We start from the raw sequence: 17,762 nt of genomic DNA on the forward strand, positions 1-17,762 counted from the left end.
ATAACATTACACACTAAAATCTATCTGGAATTAGCAGAAAGGATTAAGACGAAGACAGACGAAGAGGGTATAGGACTACTTCCACTACAAGCCCAGTCCGATCCAAACAAAAACACCTCACGCCTACAAACCTAAGTAGCTATTATGAGCTACATCCTCAAACGCTGTGGGCCGGCTGGAGGGCTCCAGAGTTTTGTACAGCAGTGCATCTTCAATGGGGCTAGCCATGAACAAGAGCCCTATGGCCCAAGACAGGAAAAAGAAAGACAGAAAGAGGAAGAGGGACAGAGGGACAAGTGTAGGAGGGGAGTGATGGGGTGGTGAAATGGTGAGGGAAGGGAGAGGAACAGTGAAAAGAGAGGAAAAAGAAGGGGAGAGGGAGGTGCAGGTGAGACAGGCTGTGATTGATTGGTGTTTTGTCTTGGTGGCGCTGCAGCAGTCCTGCAAAACCACTGGGCACCTGGTGGAGAGACGACGTTTCAGGCTCAGACTGCACCCTGACTGGATCCTGTACCACCCTCTTTGAGTTTTGACATGTTTTGCTGTACTTTGTTTTTAGAGGAGGGCGGTGGATGGAATGCGGATAACGTCATGGTTGTTGGGTTGATTTTTTTTGTGCTAAATATTTCACTTGTTCGTCCAAGTAGGGGAGAAGCACTGGCATCATAAGAATTCATGTCAGGCCACAGTTAGCTCTGGACATTTTTCACATGTCCACCCACATTCACATGGTAAAGTGTTAAAAAAGAATGAGGTGGAGTCACATTCAGAGCCCTGTGAGTGAGTCACACATAGATAGGCTCATCCAGGAATAATCCACAGGGGTATGACCAGTTTGAGGCAGTTTGGCAGCTGCTACTGTAACCAGCTCCTGTGGTTTTGGCAGTCTGAGCCCTGGTGTCGCCCTCCTCCACTGGCCCTCTCTTTCTCTCCTGTGCGCAGGCAGCAGTGAGCAGGGAGGGCAGATCCTACCCAGGTAACTGTGGGAGGGCACAGGGATGAGCTGGGCATTAAGTTGTTTCTGATCTGCCACCTCGTAGGGCCCGTCGTCATAGAAACCGAGATCGAGCAGAGTCTGGTTTAGGAGCTGGACGCGCATCTCACCTGGAATGGAAACAGGTGAGGGCACAGCAAAGCAACAAGCACACACAGCAGACATCAGAATACACTCATTTACACTCATTTACATACATGCACACCTTAGGGTTCAATGCTAGTATCGGGTAGGGACATGTTCCTTCCAATGCCCAGCAACAACTGAATTGTCCCTAGTAGTAACACTGTTGTTGGCCAGTGTCTAGTCAATGTATGCATCCTGTGTATAGTGTGTCGCTGCATGTGCTTCCCACTGAAAAGCTGAGAGAAACTGTGAGCTGCACTTTATCAGAGGCAGTGAAGTTGACATTTGTGTGTTTATTGTGTGTTTTCAGTTAGTTTCCGTTTTCCATGTCTACCCTGATGAAGAGCAGCACAAAGCCATTAAACGTCTGCCTCAACCAGAGAGTCCCAAGAAGGGTTCTGCATCTGTTGGACAGTCTGAATAACAATGCACAGCAGACTAGGCACCAAGGAAATATGTCATCTTTATTCTCATTAAATTTGAGCTCATTCTTGTAATGTTATTACGTCTTATAATTTCTTTACATAGATAAAGACATTTCCACCTTTAACTGGTGCATAAAAACATCACCAGCAAAAATGACAGATCTGCACAGCCGCAGATAACATTCAGCGTTTTCAGTCAGACATTTGATCTAATGTTACAGGCAGAATGGTGACCTGACGTACGAGTAAGGTAAAGAAATGAATGTGCAGTAAGGTATCTACCAATAAAGCTGTGCATCACAGCTAATCTCTGTAGTCTGTGCATCGCATAAACGTTGACAAACCCAAACTTCTACCAGATTTTCACTTGGGCGTTCTATTTAGACCTTATTTTACATCATGTTTTGTTTTTTGTTTTTTGCAAGTACTCGAGTACTTTATAATGGTATAATGCATGTACTCGAATATGGAAATACTTCAAAATGCCCATCCACACATGGCACATCCTAAATTTATACAACTTACTAATTCTATACAGTATGTGCTAAGTCATTTTAGCAGCACAATTAAATCAATATATGTTACAATTTTATACTAACAGGAAATGATACAATACACATGACGCATCGGACTTTGTGAAGACAAAATTAAACAAACAAATAGCAAAGTGTTTTTCTGAAGATATTATCAATTTTCTGTTGTTTTTCATAGCTTTTTTCTGGAGGTGTCTCACCACCATTCACAGTTGACCTACTTTTTTTTGCCGATAAGTAGCTCCTCCGTTTCTTTTTTTGCATTGTGTGAGTGAGTAGTGTCCATCAACAGCACACTCAAAAATTGACTCTATATATTACGCATACTCTCCAAAGAATTGCTTAGATTTTGTCTATAATATAAATCTGGGAAAGACCGACACTCACACACTCACACACATCAAACACTTTCTATCAACTGAAATACATGTTCATGGTGTACACAGTGGAAACAGTCTAACATCAGGCTTTGTGGAATAACATTCAGTAATATCAGAAATATCACTCACATCTAGCGTCATATTTTAATGTTTTAGAACATGAATTGTATAAATTAAGATGAGCATTGATCTCATGTGGCAGACAAAAGAAATCAATGCAGTGATTGATTACTGCACCAGATAAATCCCAATGCTTTCTGTGATTAAGTGCATGCTGCTGTGCTGCATAATGTCTGCGTCCAATCACGAGATTGGTTTATAAATCAGTTTATTTTTTGAATCTCCAACAGTCCTGTTAATTGTCCTGTTTTAATGAGATAGTTTACTGTACATGGGTTGGCTCTCGTCTGTAGCTCACATTAGTTAGTACAACAATAAGACTTGCTTTTACCAAAGATCCCTATTGCTGCCACCTACTGCCCTAAAAATAATGAATGCAGCTTTAAAAACTGCAACACCACAGTGGTACAAAAATCTTTCATCCGTGTAACTGCCTTGTTTTCGTGACCCAGCTTTCTGCAGGTCAGTCAGACACCTTACCTTTCCAGTTGTAAGTTCCTGGAGCCCCAAACAGAATGAAGTTGTTGTCTGGAGTGAAACTGACAGACAGTCCCTGCTGGCAGAAGCCAAACTGCTCGTGTCCCTGTGGCCGGCCCTCGCAGAACTTCCACTCCCCTCCATCCAGGTCGTCTCGCTCTGTCAGGTCCTCACTGAGGACATAGCAGCGTCCAATGGGGTCACGGGTCTCTGAGGGTTGACTCACGCGTTGCCTGAGCTCGTACAGGTGAGCGCAGGTCTGGTGAGGGACAGGAAACGGCATCAGAGTATTAATTCATAGGATTTACCATGCTTATTAAGATATGAAAACTGGTCTTCATTCTTATACATATAGGTGTAAAAGTTGGGGCAAAATGTGCCTTATATGTTGACAAATCATTGGGTCAGAGGCAGAACAACATTAAACACAAGACAGACCTAAAGCTTCCTACGCTGATGCATTTACAGGATGTGGTCTGTACTTACCACCACCTTCCCTCCAATCCCCTGACTCTTGACAGTGACTCCCAGCCACTGGTTGTCTTTGCTCTCTCTGTCCAGACTCACTGAAGGAAAACACAGGAGGAAATGGCAAACATAACAGTTTCCATATTGTAAACCAATTATGATCTGAGCCACAGCAAGCAAACAGCACTTTGTTATTCAGTGGAGTTCTTCAAGCTCAAATTAGAGCCAACTTCTCTCTAATGCAGTGCAAATTACTAAATAAGTCAAATTGAGAGTAAGTGGATTTTTATGGCAACATTAGTGAGAGGTTTTTGAATAAAATGGTATGACAGCATTCATAATCACGTCATCTTAAAGTAACCAAATGAATCTCGAGAGGCTTATTCTGATAACTACAGTCAGAGATGGAAGATGTTGAGGATAATCTCTGTGGGAATTAAAGAAAAGAAAATGCAAGGAGTTTCCATTTTCTTTCAATCTGCCAATTATTTTCTCAATCAACTCACTCATTTTTTGGGCAATAAAAGTCAGAAATTAATACAAAATGCCCATCACCATTTTTTTGTAGCCTAAATTGACATGTTTATCTGATCAACAGTTAAAAAACAAAATACTCAATATTTAAAGTATTCAGTCAACTAGTAACATTTTGAGATGCTGAAACTGATCAATATTTTGGTATTTAGCTTAAAAAATAATTTAAACAGTTAGTTGATTATCACAGTTGTGGCTGATTAAATTAGCAGCAAATTGTCGCTGCTAATCAATTAACTGACTCATCATTTCAACTCTGCTTTCCTCACCTTCTCCATCAATATCCACCCTCTCACAGTCGTACTCCTCTGGCGTGATTGGACACCTGAACAAGGCTCCTGGCCGGCTCCCCCGCAACAGGCCCTGCCCCGCTGCCTGCGGTGCCCCCACGAGGATCCTGAAGAAACATCAAGAGGAACATTAACTTAGCAAAGACTGATTTCTGATATCACAGAGGAGTGTGTCACAGGCTCATGACAGACACTAAGCACGTCATGTGAGTCTTAGTTTTACTAATTACATTGTATATAGCTAAGTATGTGTGTAAGTACATTGATACCCACACTCTATACTCACCCCATGGGACATTGAATTTGTGAAGAAAACTTTGTTTTTCTCACATGTGAACAATGAATCCAAAAACATAGAAAACTCTTGATAAATTGGAGTAAAGGGGGGAACATGTTTAACAACTGTAAAACTATATCAAAGCATCCGTTTACAAACTCTCACACAGCTTGTGCAGTATAATCCAAGTCTCATATATCCACTTATATGCTCAGTACTGTATTTATGTGTATTTGAACTCTGCTTGTGCATTCCACTGAGTTGCTGAGGTGCACTCCTCGTCCATGTGTGAAACTGGTCATGTGAACTGTTTGAAATTCCAAGTTTGTAGTGAAAATGCACTTGTGTGGGAAGTACTGAGCATCAACTGGATAAATCAGACGTAGATTATACTGCAGGAGTTAAATGAAAATTCAGAAATGGATGTTGAAGCGGATGAAACGGATTGTTAAACCCGGCCCCCTTTTACTCCGGTTCATCAAGAATGTTTGCCTTTTTTGGATTCTTCCTTCAGTGTAGTTACACGAGGTGAGTAACTGGTATACAAATGGTCATTTTGTGGTTGATGTATGCCTTTACAGGCTTTTACTAACACTATTATTTCACATGACAGGTGGCAAATTTCACACTTTAGCCTCAGCTGACTCGAGCCACCATTAGTGTGAAGCAGAAAAAACCTGCAGCCCAAACTATTCAAATCCAGCTGAGACCACCCGCAGTTAAACATGTTATCTTGCCTGTAAGTTGACTGAAAACAGCCCTGTGGCGCCTGCGTGTACTGTATCTCGTTTGCATACCTTATCTTATCACGGATCATCTTTTATTATCAAGGCAAGGAAAAGTTTTATTCTCAGTGAGGTGGTTGCTGATATTTTGGGGCCAGTGTCACTGCCCCTCTGCCTTATTAGGAGCGGCTGATTCAAGCTAGGATGCTATTTAAAAACCGAGCGTTGAGCCACATTCCACCCAACACTGTCAGCCATGGCATATGCATGGGAGCGAGACGTGGGGAAACACAGGCCGAGGAGAGAGAATAAAGAGCAGATTGTAAGGTGGGGGAAAAAGTGAGAGGGATCAACCTTAAACTGGGTGCCACAACAATAGCAGTCACAATGTGCCTTCTGCTTATACAGACTATAATTATAACAATGATGTATGAGGAAAAACAAGCTGCAACCTCTGTAAAAAGTTCCCACCAGCCCCCCCGCCTTCATATCTACCTTGTTATGTACACACTTAAATTAGAGTTATCTCTGTGGCTGGGAAGTATTTTGCCTATAAATACAGTGTAGCAAGCTGATAGCACTGCATGGGCTACACATAGACAAACAGAGAAACAGACACAGACACTCATCAGCTAGCCACAACAGCAGCAACTCACCCAATCCAATCACACTACGGATACATTACATTTACACATTAGCCTATACATTGTATATCTATGTTTAAACAATGCTGTGGTTCATGTGTGGGTTAGGTTAGGTTTAGGCAATAATAACACTTGGTTATGGTGAGGGAAAAAAATCTTGTTTTGGCTTAAAATATGCAGTCAGGTGAGCACAATCCTTGCAGGAAAAGCGATGTTTTATTTAAAAAAAGTTAGCTTTTTGGGCCACTTTGCCAACAAGAAAAGCAGCAATGTCTCAGTAAAAACACGACTGCTTTTTGGGCCACAATCGCAGCAGGTAAAAAGCAATGTCTCGGAAAAAAGCAAATGCTTTGCGGGGCACTATCCTAGAAGGAAAAGCAGTGATGTCTGGGTAAAAACAACTGCTTTTCAAGGACACTTTCCCAGGAGAAAAGCAGTAATGTCTCACTAGAAAACACTACCTTTTGGGTCACTATCTCAAAGGAGGTAACAGCAACAGGGCCACAATGCCAGCAGAGAAAGTAGCAATTTTTAAAAAACACAACTGCTTTTTGGGCCACTATCCCAGGAGGAAAAGCAGCAGTGTCTTGGTGAAAAAACAAGTGCTTTTTGGGCCACTTTCCTGACAGGAAAACAGCAATGTCTGGGTAAAAACAATTGCTTTTCAAGGACACTATCCCAGGAGGAAAAGCTGTAATGTCTCGCTAGAAAACACTACTTTTTGGGTCACTATCCCAGAGGAAGAAACAGCAATGTCTCTCCAAAAAACAACTGTTTTAGGGTCACAATCATGGCAGGTAAAGCGGCAATATCTCTGTAAAACACAACAGCTTTTCGGGCCACTATACCGGCAGGAAAAGTAGCAATATTAAAAAAACACAACCGCTTTTCAGGCCAAAATTGCAGCAGGAAAAGAAGCAATGTCTCAAAAAAAAGAAAACACTTTTCGGGCCACTATCCTAGGAGGAAAGGCAGCAATGTCTGTGTAAAAAAAAAAACAGCTTTTTGGGCCACTGTGCTTGCAGGAGAAGCAGCGATGTCTGGGTAAAAAATGACCGCTTTTCAAGGACACTATCCCAGAAGGCGAAACAGCAACATCTCTGTAAAAAGCAATTGCTTTAGGGCAAGTAGTGATGTCTGGGTAACAAAAAACAAAACCCGTTTGTTGCCTAAAAAGCCACTGGGAACACAGCAATGACTCACTAAATCACAACCTTTTTTGTTGAGGGTTTTGAACAGTGGTCTGCAGTCATCTCACCTAGGTCACACCTAAAAGTCAGCCTCTATATTACGTCACTTTATAAACATTGATATTATACGTATAAAACTTCAAATGTAACATATTCTTGGTTTGCAGAAACATTCAATGCCAACATTTCCCTGTGGCTACTGTGCTGCATCATACCAGTTTACTCTTGTACTGGACATTGCAGCTTGATACAGTTCAGATAGTTTGAAGGTGATGGGAAAGTGGCTCAAACAAGGTGAACCAGTCTGCTGCACATCACGACATCTTACTCATTTTACACCATAACAATAGCTGCCACCCAGACTCAACATCTTTTCTCTTTCAAGTGTAAGAAAAAACTGCAGTCCTCACTTTCATCCTAACACACACTGACACAGAAACTACCACTGATACCACCCAGACTGCCTGACAGCTCTACTTTCTATTTTCTCCTCTTCCCTGACAAGTACTTCTGTCGAGGTGCAGCCGTGCGTTGCCTCAGGGCTGATTCCCCTCACCTTAATGAGTAAGAACACCCAACACCAGACACCTCATGTGAAATAACGACTGCTACACATCACCGGTGGTCCAAAGAGAACCCTGACCAGAGGGTGTTAAGCTAACGCAAACTCATGTTAAACAAAAGGGATTTAAAAGGAAGAACATATCACTGAAAAAACCTGATAAGATCCGATCCCTCTTATAGCTCGACATTCCTGGGGAGCTCTGGTTTGTGTTTAGGAGTTGAGGTGATACAAATCTTCCCCCCACATGTGCATACACACAGGCAGGTGTCAGGGTGTAAGGTGGGCGGTCTGTTAAGCTGTTATACCGCCAGTATTTGGAGAAGAGAGTTGGATGGCTCCCAGCCTGTCCATGTGCCTAAACATTATATTCAGCAAGTCTGACAGATTTAAATTATTACGCAGAGTGAAAACACCTCAAAAGATATAAATTATGCAGCTTTAAAACAATACGATTAGGAGCCCCGGCCATCTTTCACCACATGTCATATAAAATCAGTGTTTGTCTAACTTAAGTTGATGTAGTCATAGTCATAGAAGTGAATTGAATATATTTGGGCATTGGGTGGACTATTGGTTAGACAAAATAAGACATCTGAAGATCTCACTGTGGGCTTTCAGAAGTTATGATGGGCATTTTTCACTGTTTTCTAACATTTTTTCAAACAATTAATCGATTCATAAGAAGTGAAAATAATAACCAGCCTTTTTAATACCATCCATTGCCCCCAGTCTTTGTCTATAAAAGGCATCTTTGTGTGAAAAACTTAATAATCTCCGAAAACAAGGACATTTTGTTTGTGTCTTCAACAATCATCAGAGCCCTGAATATTTTCTGTGTGAATCTGTTTGTATGAAGTTAAGTGACTGAGTTAGTCAATGCTGAATAATGCCCAACATACTGACAGGCACACATGTCCCAAATTTGACACAGATAAAATGTCACGGCTGAGTAATGCCTTCATTTGTTTGCCCCTTACCCGCCTCTCAGTTCGCTTCATTGTTCAGGATTGAGTCAGCACGATCATGATCTCCATGGCCAAGCTCATCTTTCAGTAAACCCACATTTGACATGGAGTATGTGTGTATGTAATATGAGTGGTTGTGAGTCTGGATTGGAGATATCAGGGAGCTGAGTGTGACGGTGACGGTGAAATACCCACATGAAGTCAGACACCACAGACCTGGCACCAGTATGGCTGAAGTGTGTGTGTGTGTGTGTGTGTGTGTGTGTGTGTGTGTGTGTGTGTGTGTGTATGTGTGTGTGTGTGATTTACATTGCGAGGTTCTAAACACAGATTAGATAGTACACCTGGGCCCCGCCTGCATTAGTGACCCCCGACAAACTGATAAAACAAGACTATAAGAGTCTACAGGCATACACAGTTACAGTCAGTGGCTCCATCAGGTTCTAACAGCAGTGCTTACAGCGAAATGCTAACACCTGCATGCTAACGTACGCAAAATGACAATGCTAAGTTGGTGGTTTACCATGTACACCACCTTAGTTTAGCGTGTTAGCGTGCTAACATTTGTTAATTAGCACCAGGCAAAAAGTACAGCAAATGTCGGCCTGACACCAAACCACTTTTCCAGCCATTTCACCATTGCAGAGCAATTGTCAAAAGAAAAACACGAGAGTTTTACCTACCGTAAAACCATGATCTTGACCATTTGGTGCAAGGTGGTCATAAAACTCAGTCAGGCTGTCTCAAATCAGTCTTTTTGTTGTCTTGACATATCGTAAAGTTCCCCAGTCTTTTTAAAATCCATAGTCAGTGACTAAAAACTTCTGATGTGAGAGTGTGTCAGGCTTTTTAGTCTTTTCAAAGTCTTTTTCAAGTCTTCTAGGGTTTGGTAGGCATTAGGCTGATTACATGGCTGTCCACATATCCATGGCACTATTAGCTAAAAAATATAGAATACAATCAAACAAATAGTTTAAGCATGAATGCATGTACTGATAACAAATACAGACATCATACTATACCCATCACAAGTTAGTAGGATACTGAATTGGTGATTAAGAAGACCACCCAGCCAATCACTCATTGTTGCACAATAAATATTTTTATATTTCTGAATATATATATTCTGAAACTTAAAACAATAGTTTATATAATGTAATAACGCACAATGCACATATTACTATCTTTTTTATATACTTTACTGACTCACATTATACATATATATATTCTTGTTTTTTTATTTTCTAGTGTTCAACATTGCAGCATAATGCACTTTTTTCATTTTATTTTTATTTTATTTACTTTATATTTACATGCTTCTTATTTTGATATTCTTAAAATTCTCTATTTTTTACATTATTCTTTACATTGGAGTGAGTGTAACGAATCACAATTTTCCTCCAGGGATCAACAAAGTGTTTCTAATTCCGATACTGACGCATTAAGCTGTCACTTTTTGTTCAATCAAGAGAGTAACACCAATTAATAGTTTAACGCAAGATTTCAAATCAAGGTATCTCAGTGTGAGCTAGGGTGTACCCCAGGGTTCAGTTTTAGGTCTGCTCCTTTTTACCATTTTTCTCAATAGTCCTTCTTTGGATATCTCAGACAAAAACCTTTATGGTTTTTGTCCTATGTATTGCTGCTGTCTTGGCAAAGAGACATTTAATGTCAGTAAAGCTCTTCCCTGGTTAAATGAAGAAATATTGTTTATTATCATAATGTCCAGATCAAAAGCAAAAGTGCTTCTTTGGCCAGACAAAGCATTTGAAATATTTTTGAAGCAGCGTATGCTGTATTTTTACATTTGTGTGGTTTTGATTGCATCTAGGACTCATGAATAAAGTATAAAATAATTGATTTGTCAGCTGCTGTCGCCAAAACAGTAACAGTGTATTACACAACATCCTTGAAAGTGATTTCTAACCCCACCCTCCGCTGTCATACAAATCATCTCTGTTTTTGTTTTTCTAGCCAATCATCACTTAAGACGATCACACGCAGGACCCTCACTACACTCATACCCATGTATCCACTGAAGGGAGCATGTGCAGTGACCCCAACACTCTCCACCATCCTGTCCACCCCTCCCCCATCTAAACCCCATACACATGCATACACACACAATCCCATCCTCCCCCATGCTCAGGAGTCACATCCCTGCGTTCATCTTCCCATACAGGCAGACAGAGAGTGGGAGACAGACTGGACAACAATGCATTACACATGTAACCAATAATCACACCAGTATCCTTCCCTCCAAATATCAAGTAAACAAACAAAAAGAAGAACTGCTACACCCAGAAGGATTGGTCAGTCTCATCTTATTGATGACTCACCATCTTAACACATAATTAAATCCAGCACTCATAATACATTCACAGCTTGTAAAATCCCATGTAGTTGATTTCCATGTTCTATGGCAGGATGCTCCTCATGGGGCTGACAAAATCCCCAAACTCTTGTGCTGCTAAAAACCTTTTCAGATCAATTCGATATACTCAAAAGCCTACTGGCAGTAAAGCTAAAAACTGAGGCTGCTTTTTCTTTGTCACTGAAAACACCCTGCAATAGCAGCATGCCTACACATAAACACACCGATACACATTCAAACAAGACACACAAACATCTGCAAAAATGGTAATTTGCAATCCCGGATGAATCCCTGAAGCTCTCATTTGTTTGTTTATAGAAAGTACTGACTCTCACTTGGACACACAAGGGAGGAAAATAAAAGATAAATGATGTGAGAGGGAGACAAAAGACTGGGAAGCAGTTCAGACGTTAACGAGATGGCCACACAGGCTCAGTTTGTAGAGGGCCTCCATGTGACTGAGCACATCATCCCAACAATGTGCTTGAGGGGGCAGAGGCTTATTCACACTTAAATTTACAAACTTTTTTTAAAAACCCATCCCTTCCCTGGAATTTTCCAGGCGTGGGCCTTTAAAGGCTAGTAAAGCTTGTAAAATGTTGAATCAAATACACCCCAAACATTTCCAATATTAGTTTCAGGACCATTTCAGTAGAGCCCTCCTAATCCGTCTGCTCACACCCTTTGACATCTGTCCGTTGGAGAGCAGCGTGAGGCTGTTGCTCTATAGACAGTGGCTCTACAGGATCAGCATGGGGGCCAGGGGCTCTTTAGGCCTTCTGTTATCCTGAGGCAAGACTGCAACCTCTGACCTGGACACACAAACACACACACGCACATATACACGCAAAGGAAAACATGTGCAAGCATGCAGACGTTAATAGAGGCACAAGTGTACCAATGGATCTGGATATTTGTTCATAAACACACACATGTGCAGATACACACCAGACAACAAAAGGCTGTGCAGCAACTGTGTAAACTATGGATCAGCACACTGACTGCAGCCTGCCCGACGTCGTCGGCTGTGACTAAAAGAGCTAAAATGCCTGCTTTCACACCTGACTCCAGTTTCTCCTCTTTCGGTTTTGCTAATGAGAAAATGACAGCTGAGAATGAGGTGACCGCGCTGTGAATCATCACATTTTTAACATCTCAACTCTCTTCCACTCTGGGCAGAGTAGGAAAAGGGGTTGGGTAATGCACAATAAAGGGCAAAAAGAGAGACAGAAACAGCTGCCAGGCCATGCAAACACCCCTTTGGGATATTGCGGTTCACTGCCCGCGGACATGACTCAACTTCCTGCTTTGACGATTTGTTCAAGGACATTACAAGGGCAGTTTTATCAATTTAAAACAAAACGAAAAATATATACAAAAAACCCTTTGAACTATCCAATGATCAGAGTATACTTCAGGAGGTAGAAGGGTACAAACACGATGCTTTCAGAGGACAATGGTAACCCCATACTCACGCCACATGCATCTTTAACAACCCCTGAGCTCACCACCTGCCCCTCTGCTGATCAATAAGTGAACAGTCATTTCCAGGCATAGATGGGGCAATGATTGGCCCTCAGGTCCACAGTGTAAAGAGGATGCAACCCCTTACACCATCCCTCCCCTTGTTCCTTCTTATCTCCTCCTTTTCTTCTCCTCCCCTTATCCATTCATCCATCTATTGATCTGTCTATCTAGATACACTCTGTCTGTGTCTCATACTTTGCCTCTGGTCTAATTGCTCTTTCTTTCCCATTCTGTCCATCCATCTATCTTTTTAGGGGAGAGTTGGGACAAGCAGCATGATTGAAGTGGGTCTATGACTCGGACAGACAAACATATTCAATAAGTCACACCTGTGATCAGTGTAGAGTTTCCAGGTCACCTGACCTGCATGTCTTATCGAGGAGGACACTAATCATGTTCTGTGTGTGTGAATGTGTGATAAGGCTAGACACATGGAAGAAAGAAAAACAAAGAGAACAAAGAGAGGAGAATAACTGCTAGAGATTCATTTTCCACCTAATTACAAAATAAAGATTGAAGAGAGTGGCTACTAATTGCTGCTTTGCCATTCTAGTCATATCGGCTCCTGTTCAGCTTTCTTTTCATATCACTGACATAAAAATGTGATGTGGGGCCTTTCTATTAAACTTGACTGCAAATCCATTGTAAATATTGGGATGTTTGTTTGATTTTGATACGTGAGAAATGTGTGTGTCAGATTTAATATAGTATAAAATAAAAAATGATGCTAATCCAACCAGTAAAGTAATTTAGTGTATCTAGCATTTAAATTTAATCTTAAAGGTATACTATGTAGGTTTTAACAAAAACATGTCTCTCAATGATCACTTACGACCCATTAGAAGTGTGTGGTGGTATATTTTTCTGCAGAGACTCTGCCCTCTGACTCTTATTTCTCATTTCCTGTGTTCCAGATGTTCTGGGTGTGTATAAAAAGGAAGCAATCAGGTGCCAGACTGTAAGCAGCAGGCATCCAAGAGACACAGCACCGAAATATAGCTAGCCGAAACGCCAAACAAGAGTTAATCTGAGGTTTGCTTTTACTTTCACTTTCACAGACAAGCATGTTTCAAACAGTAACCAACAATACTGCATCGTAAAATTTTAATATTTCATAGATTTGTTTCATTTTTGTGAAATGTAATCCCCTCAGTTTGCATCATAGTTTAGCAGCATTTTGTCAGGTCATATTCTATCGCATCTTATGCAAATTCAAACTAAGCAAGTCATTTATTAGCAAACTAACATTTCATCTGTTGAGTTAACATTAGCTATGCAACAGTTACATCTGGCGGTTACAGGCGTGTCTACTTAAAAACTATAGTTTGTGTTTAAACACCTTTACACACTGGGAGCGTGACGAATGAACAACACGAAAATGCATAATACTTGCATGTGAATATTCTGCAGCGAAACTATTCATACCGGCAGTGATACAAATTGTGACATCTGGGATCCTATTGACCCACTGCAGTGACTGGCAGTCTGTCTGAGGTAAGTAGTTGTATAGCCTAAGCTACTGTAAGCTGTTTTATTAAGTCTCCTTTTGGCACAATGCTCTGAGCAAATTTGTATTCCCTCTGGTTAACAGTTACATATTGTATATATCTAGAGCTTTTATTGTGAAAGGTAAGAACAGAAGGAGTGGATCTGGTATGTGCTGACTTAAATGTCTGCCATCTTGGTTCAGACTACGGAGCCTCTGTGTTGCCCTTATAGGTGTAATCCTCATAGGTGTAACATGATTGGTGAATAGATTGATTCAAGGTTTGAAAGCTCATATAGATTGGCCTCACTTCTAAAAAATGTATGTTAGTTTTTCTCCTTGTAGTCTTTGCATTTTGTGCAAAAGTACTCAACAATACAAAAGTACAAGCAACAGTCTCAAGAAATATCTGACTTGTGACCTTAAGTTGGAACTTGTGAAAACTTTGAGATGGTTATATATATGATAGATTCTACACGGATTAATTTAGAAATTCTCTTAAACCTGACACGCAGTACTAACAGTGATGACGCATGCTAAGATCCATGGACCTCTTCAACCAACAACTGTTAGAGGAAATTAGAAAAGATAAGTGACAGTGATAAGGTCATCTACATAAAGAATATTTTATTGTCAGAGTTATTTGACCATTTGTATCCGAAGACTTTCCTGCATAATCAATCAGCTAATCTCCTTGAATAAATACAAACAAAAAGCCTCCACATCCTTTGTAATTTCCTGTTCCTGTCTGCCTTTCACAGCTTCTTTCCGATCTCAGTTGTGTATCAGTTCCCAACAGAGCGGGCATCAGCTGATTGATTAAACTGCGTCTTTACAAGAGCGGACCCAAATGGAGACACACACACACGCACACACACACACACATATTTAATCAAAGGGGAGGACTTCCATGATTTATTCATTCCCACAGCTCCCGTCCCCATCAGACCCTCAGACCCTCCCCCACATTATTCAGATCATACCATATTCATAGTCAACTCAAGGTAATGCTTTAAACGCTAATATAGAACACAAACATAACTCATTACTGTATCACCAAAGACAATAATTATTTATTCTGATAATGCAAAATGCCAGAAACCCTCTCAAGACTTTATCTGCCAACTACCTCTGAAGTGCAGATGCAGAATCAGCTCCTGCTCCTCCTACACTGCCAACATCTTATCCCTATAGCTGCACCTTCATCAGATCTAACTTGTATGTTTCCTCCCTGACTCTGCAGATTGTCCCTCTCCCTCCACTGAGCACGTGGTCCGCAGAGTAATATTCCTGAAAGCTCTCTGCCAGGCAGTGCTGCTTCCCACCGAGCTTTTGTCCGGGCAGCCCAGCGCGGAGGAATGGGAGAATGTTAAATAGACAGAGAGTAAGTGGGAGCTAGTAAAGAGTATTAATTGTATGTGTGTGTGTGTGTATGTGCACGCTGGACTGTAAAGCCCATGCTATATACCCTTTGCTCCTTCTGATCTCTCCTATAAATACGCACTGCAACAGCGTGAGCTCCTACATTTACGAGGCTGTCTTGTGAATGGCCTTTGGAAGATTTAGCAACAAGGGAGAGGGAGCAGGAGAAAAATCATGAATTGAATTAGGGAGGTAAAAAGGGGGAAGGTTCATTCTCAACTCTTAAGCTGAGGCTGAAAAAGAAGCTTTTATTTGGCTATTGTAATGCAAATGAACCCCAAGAAATTCTTCATTGTGTTATGAATGTGCAAGGCAGTTATGCTGGGCCCCATTTACACACATTTATATGTGTATTAAACAAAAGGAATGGTACTGAAAGGTGCAGCGGGCATTGTGTTTGACTCATGGAGGCAAAAGCCAAACACATCTGAAAAGCAAAATAACTTGGCAACCTTAAAGGTAGGATCTGGAGGATTTTCAAATAAAACAAAATATAGACATATACAAATGAAATCCTGCTTAATCATCACCTTTGGGCTTCCTCTCATGTGTGGTGGTGACTCTGTTTGCAGACCTGCCCTTTAACTGTATTTTGATGTTTTTGTGAGCTCGGACCGCTTCTGGGCGGAGATTTCCCCAGCCAATGAGAGAGCGCAGGTGCCGTGCCCGAGCGTGCACCAGCACGAACCTTGCCTGAATCTCTTCTGTGAAGCCTTCTTCCGTACCTCCAGGCTCCGGCGGAGGTGTTACCAATGGCGGATACAGACATACCCACGAAGAAAAGGAAATTAAATGTGAGTGAGGCAAAACGCCGAGCCGATAAAGCACGAGCCAAAACTCGTGTGAATATTGGGGTGGCTTTCACCCCGATATTCACACACTGAAGGAGAGGCTCGGGATGTACAACGACGCAGAGTTGGCCTGCTTTCTGTTGGACAGGTAAATCCCAAATACAGGCCGGTTAGCTTGTGCTAGTTTGCTAATTTATCAACTTTTCCATTACAACAACTGTAATTCCTACGTAGTTTGTTGTGGAGTCTAATTCCGACTATCAACCGATGCAAATAACTTTACGTTTAGCTAATATATGGCTTGATGTAGTGTGAGGATTGAGCTTTGAATCATTTTGTGTAACACCCAACTGCCGGGAGGGGTAGGGACAGCGTGCAGTTGAGCCTGATAGGAGGGGCCAAATTTGAATGTGTGTTTACAAACAGCAACTGGAAAATCCTCCAGACCCTACCTTTAAAAAAGACTCAAAGGACTAGTTTAACATTTTGGTAAATACTAGCTTTCTTGCAGAGAGAAGATGGATACCACTCTCGCATCTGTACAGTAAATATAAAGCTGCAGCCTGTTAGCTTAGCTTAGCACAAAGACTGGAAACAGGTGGAAACAGCTAGCCTGGCTTTGTGCAACAGAAAAAACCCCACCTACCAGCGCCTCTAACCTCCCAGAAAAAGTGTCTTGCCATACCTCAGTTTATTTTACCAATGTTTTAGAGGTGCAGGTAGGTAGATTTTGTTTTCTTTAGACAGAGCCAGGCTAGCTGTTCCCACCTGTTTCCAGTCTTTATGCTAAGCTAAGCTAACCTGCTGCTGGCTTCACCTTTGTGTTTAGCACACCGACATGAAGGTCAGTGTCAATCTTTACATTTTAGGGCGTTTTCATATTAGGTAAGATAGATTCATATCATGCGATTGCCCCCTCTCCACTTAGCTTTCATATTATGTTGTTCCGGACCCAATTACATATGCGTCATCATCTACGTGACATTTTTGTTGTGCTACATTGTAGAAAAGGGCGCTGCAGACAGACGCTGCTGCCCCAGAGACTGTGGTCAGCAGGGGCTGATAGAGCAGCGAGGCAAAGCTCTGTTTGGCGCTCTGGGCAAGGCTTGTCGCGTCCCACCGGAGCTCCGACTACAGGTAGAAGGTCGCAGTGAATCTGGGTCTGTCTGCGGCGGGCTACACTGCCGTCTGATATAGAGGCAGCAGTGTTAAATTGTAAATATTTCATAACTTTTGGTACAGCTAGTGTTTACATCTGATGCGTACCGTACAGGAGCGCACATGAATTATACTCAAGACATCCTTTTCAAGTGGAGTCAGGCACACTTCAGTGTACTGTTCCTGTGAATGTTACACAGTGCTCACATTAATCAAACAAACTGGACTTTGGTGTCAAGTGTACTCAGATTGTGAAAGCAAATAAGCACACTTCCGAAAATGTCAAACTAT

The 17,762-nt window shown here is 41.6% G+C and overlaps 1 protein-coding gene across 4 annotated transcripts in view; it reads right to left on the reverse strand.

Moving 5' to 3' along the window:
* The window catches only part of itga7 (integrin, alpha 7), a 52,019-nt gene that overhangs the window by 24,871 nt on the left and 9,386 nt on the right, over nt 1-17,762 (reverse strand). For 2 of the 4 annotated variants that reach the window (XR_007449720.1, XM_049582222.1), the window contains exons 2-5: nt 4,327-4,454; nt 3,542-3,621; nt 3,059-3,314; nt 973-1,104 (exon numbers count right to left, since the gene is read on the reverse strand). Coding sequence is in view for 3 of the 4 variants with exons in the window: in XM_049582222.1 (XP_049438179.1) it covers nt 973-1,104; nt 3,059-3,314; nt 3,542-3,621; nt 4,327-4,454 (596 nt within the window). In the remaining variant the exon portion in view is untranslated. Of the gene's footprint in view, nt 1-131; nt 240-972; nt 1,105-3,058; nt 3,315-3,541; nt 3,622-4,326; nt 4,455-17,762 lie in introns of all 4 variants that reach the window. The other 2 variants (XM_049582227.1, XM_049582232.1) reach the window with 2 other exon arrangements.

This window comes from Epinephelus fuscoguttatus, linkage group LG1 (assembly GCF_011397635.1).
Source record: "Epinephelus fuscoguttatus linkage group LG1, E.fuscoguttatus.final_Chr_v1".
NCBI lineage: Eukaryota > Metazoa > Chordata > Actinopteri > Perciformes > Serranidae > Epinephelus > Epinephelus fuscoguttatus.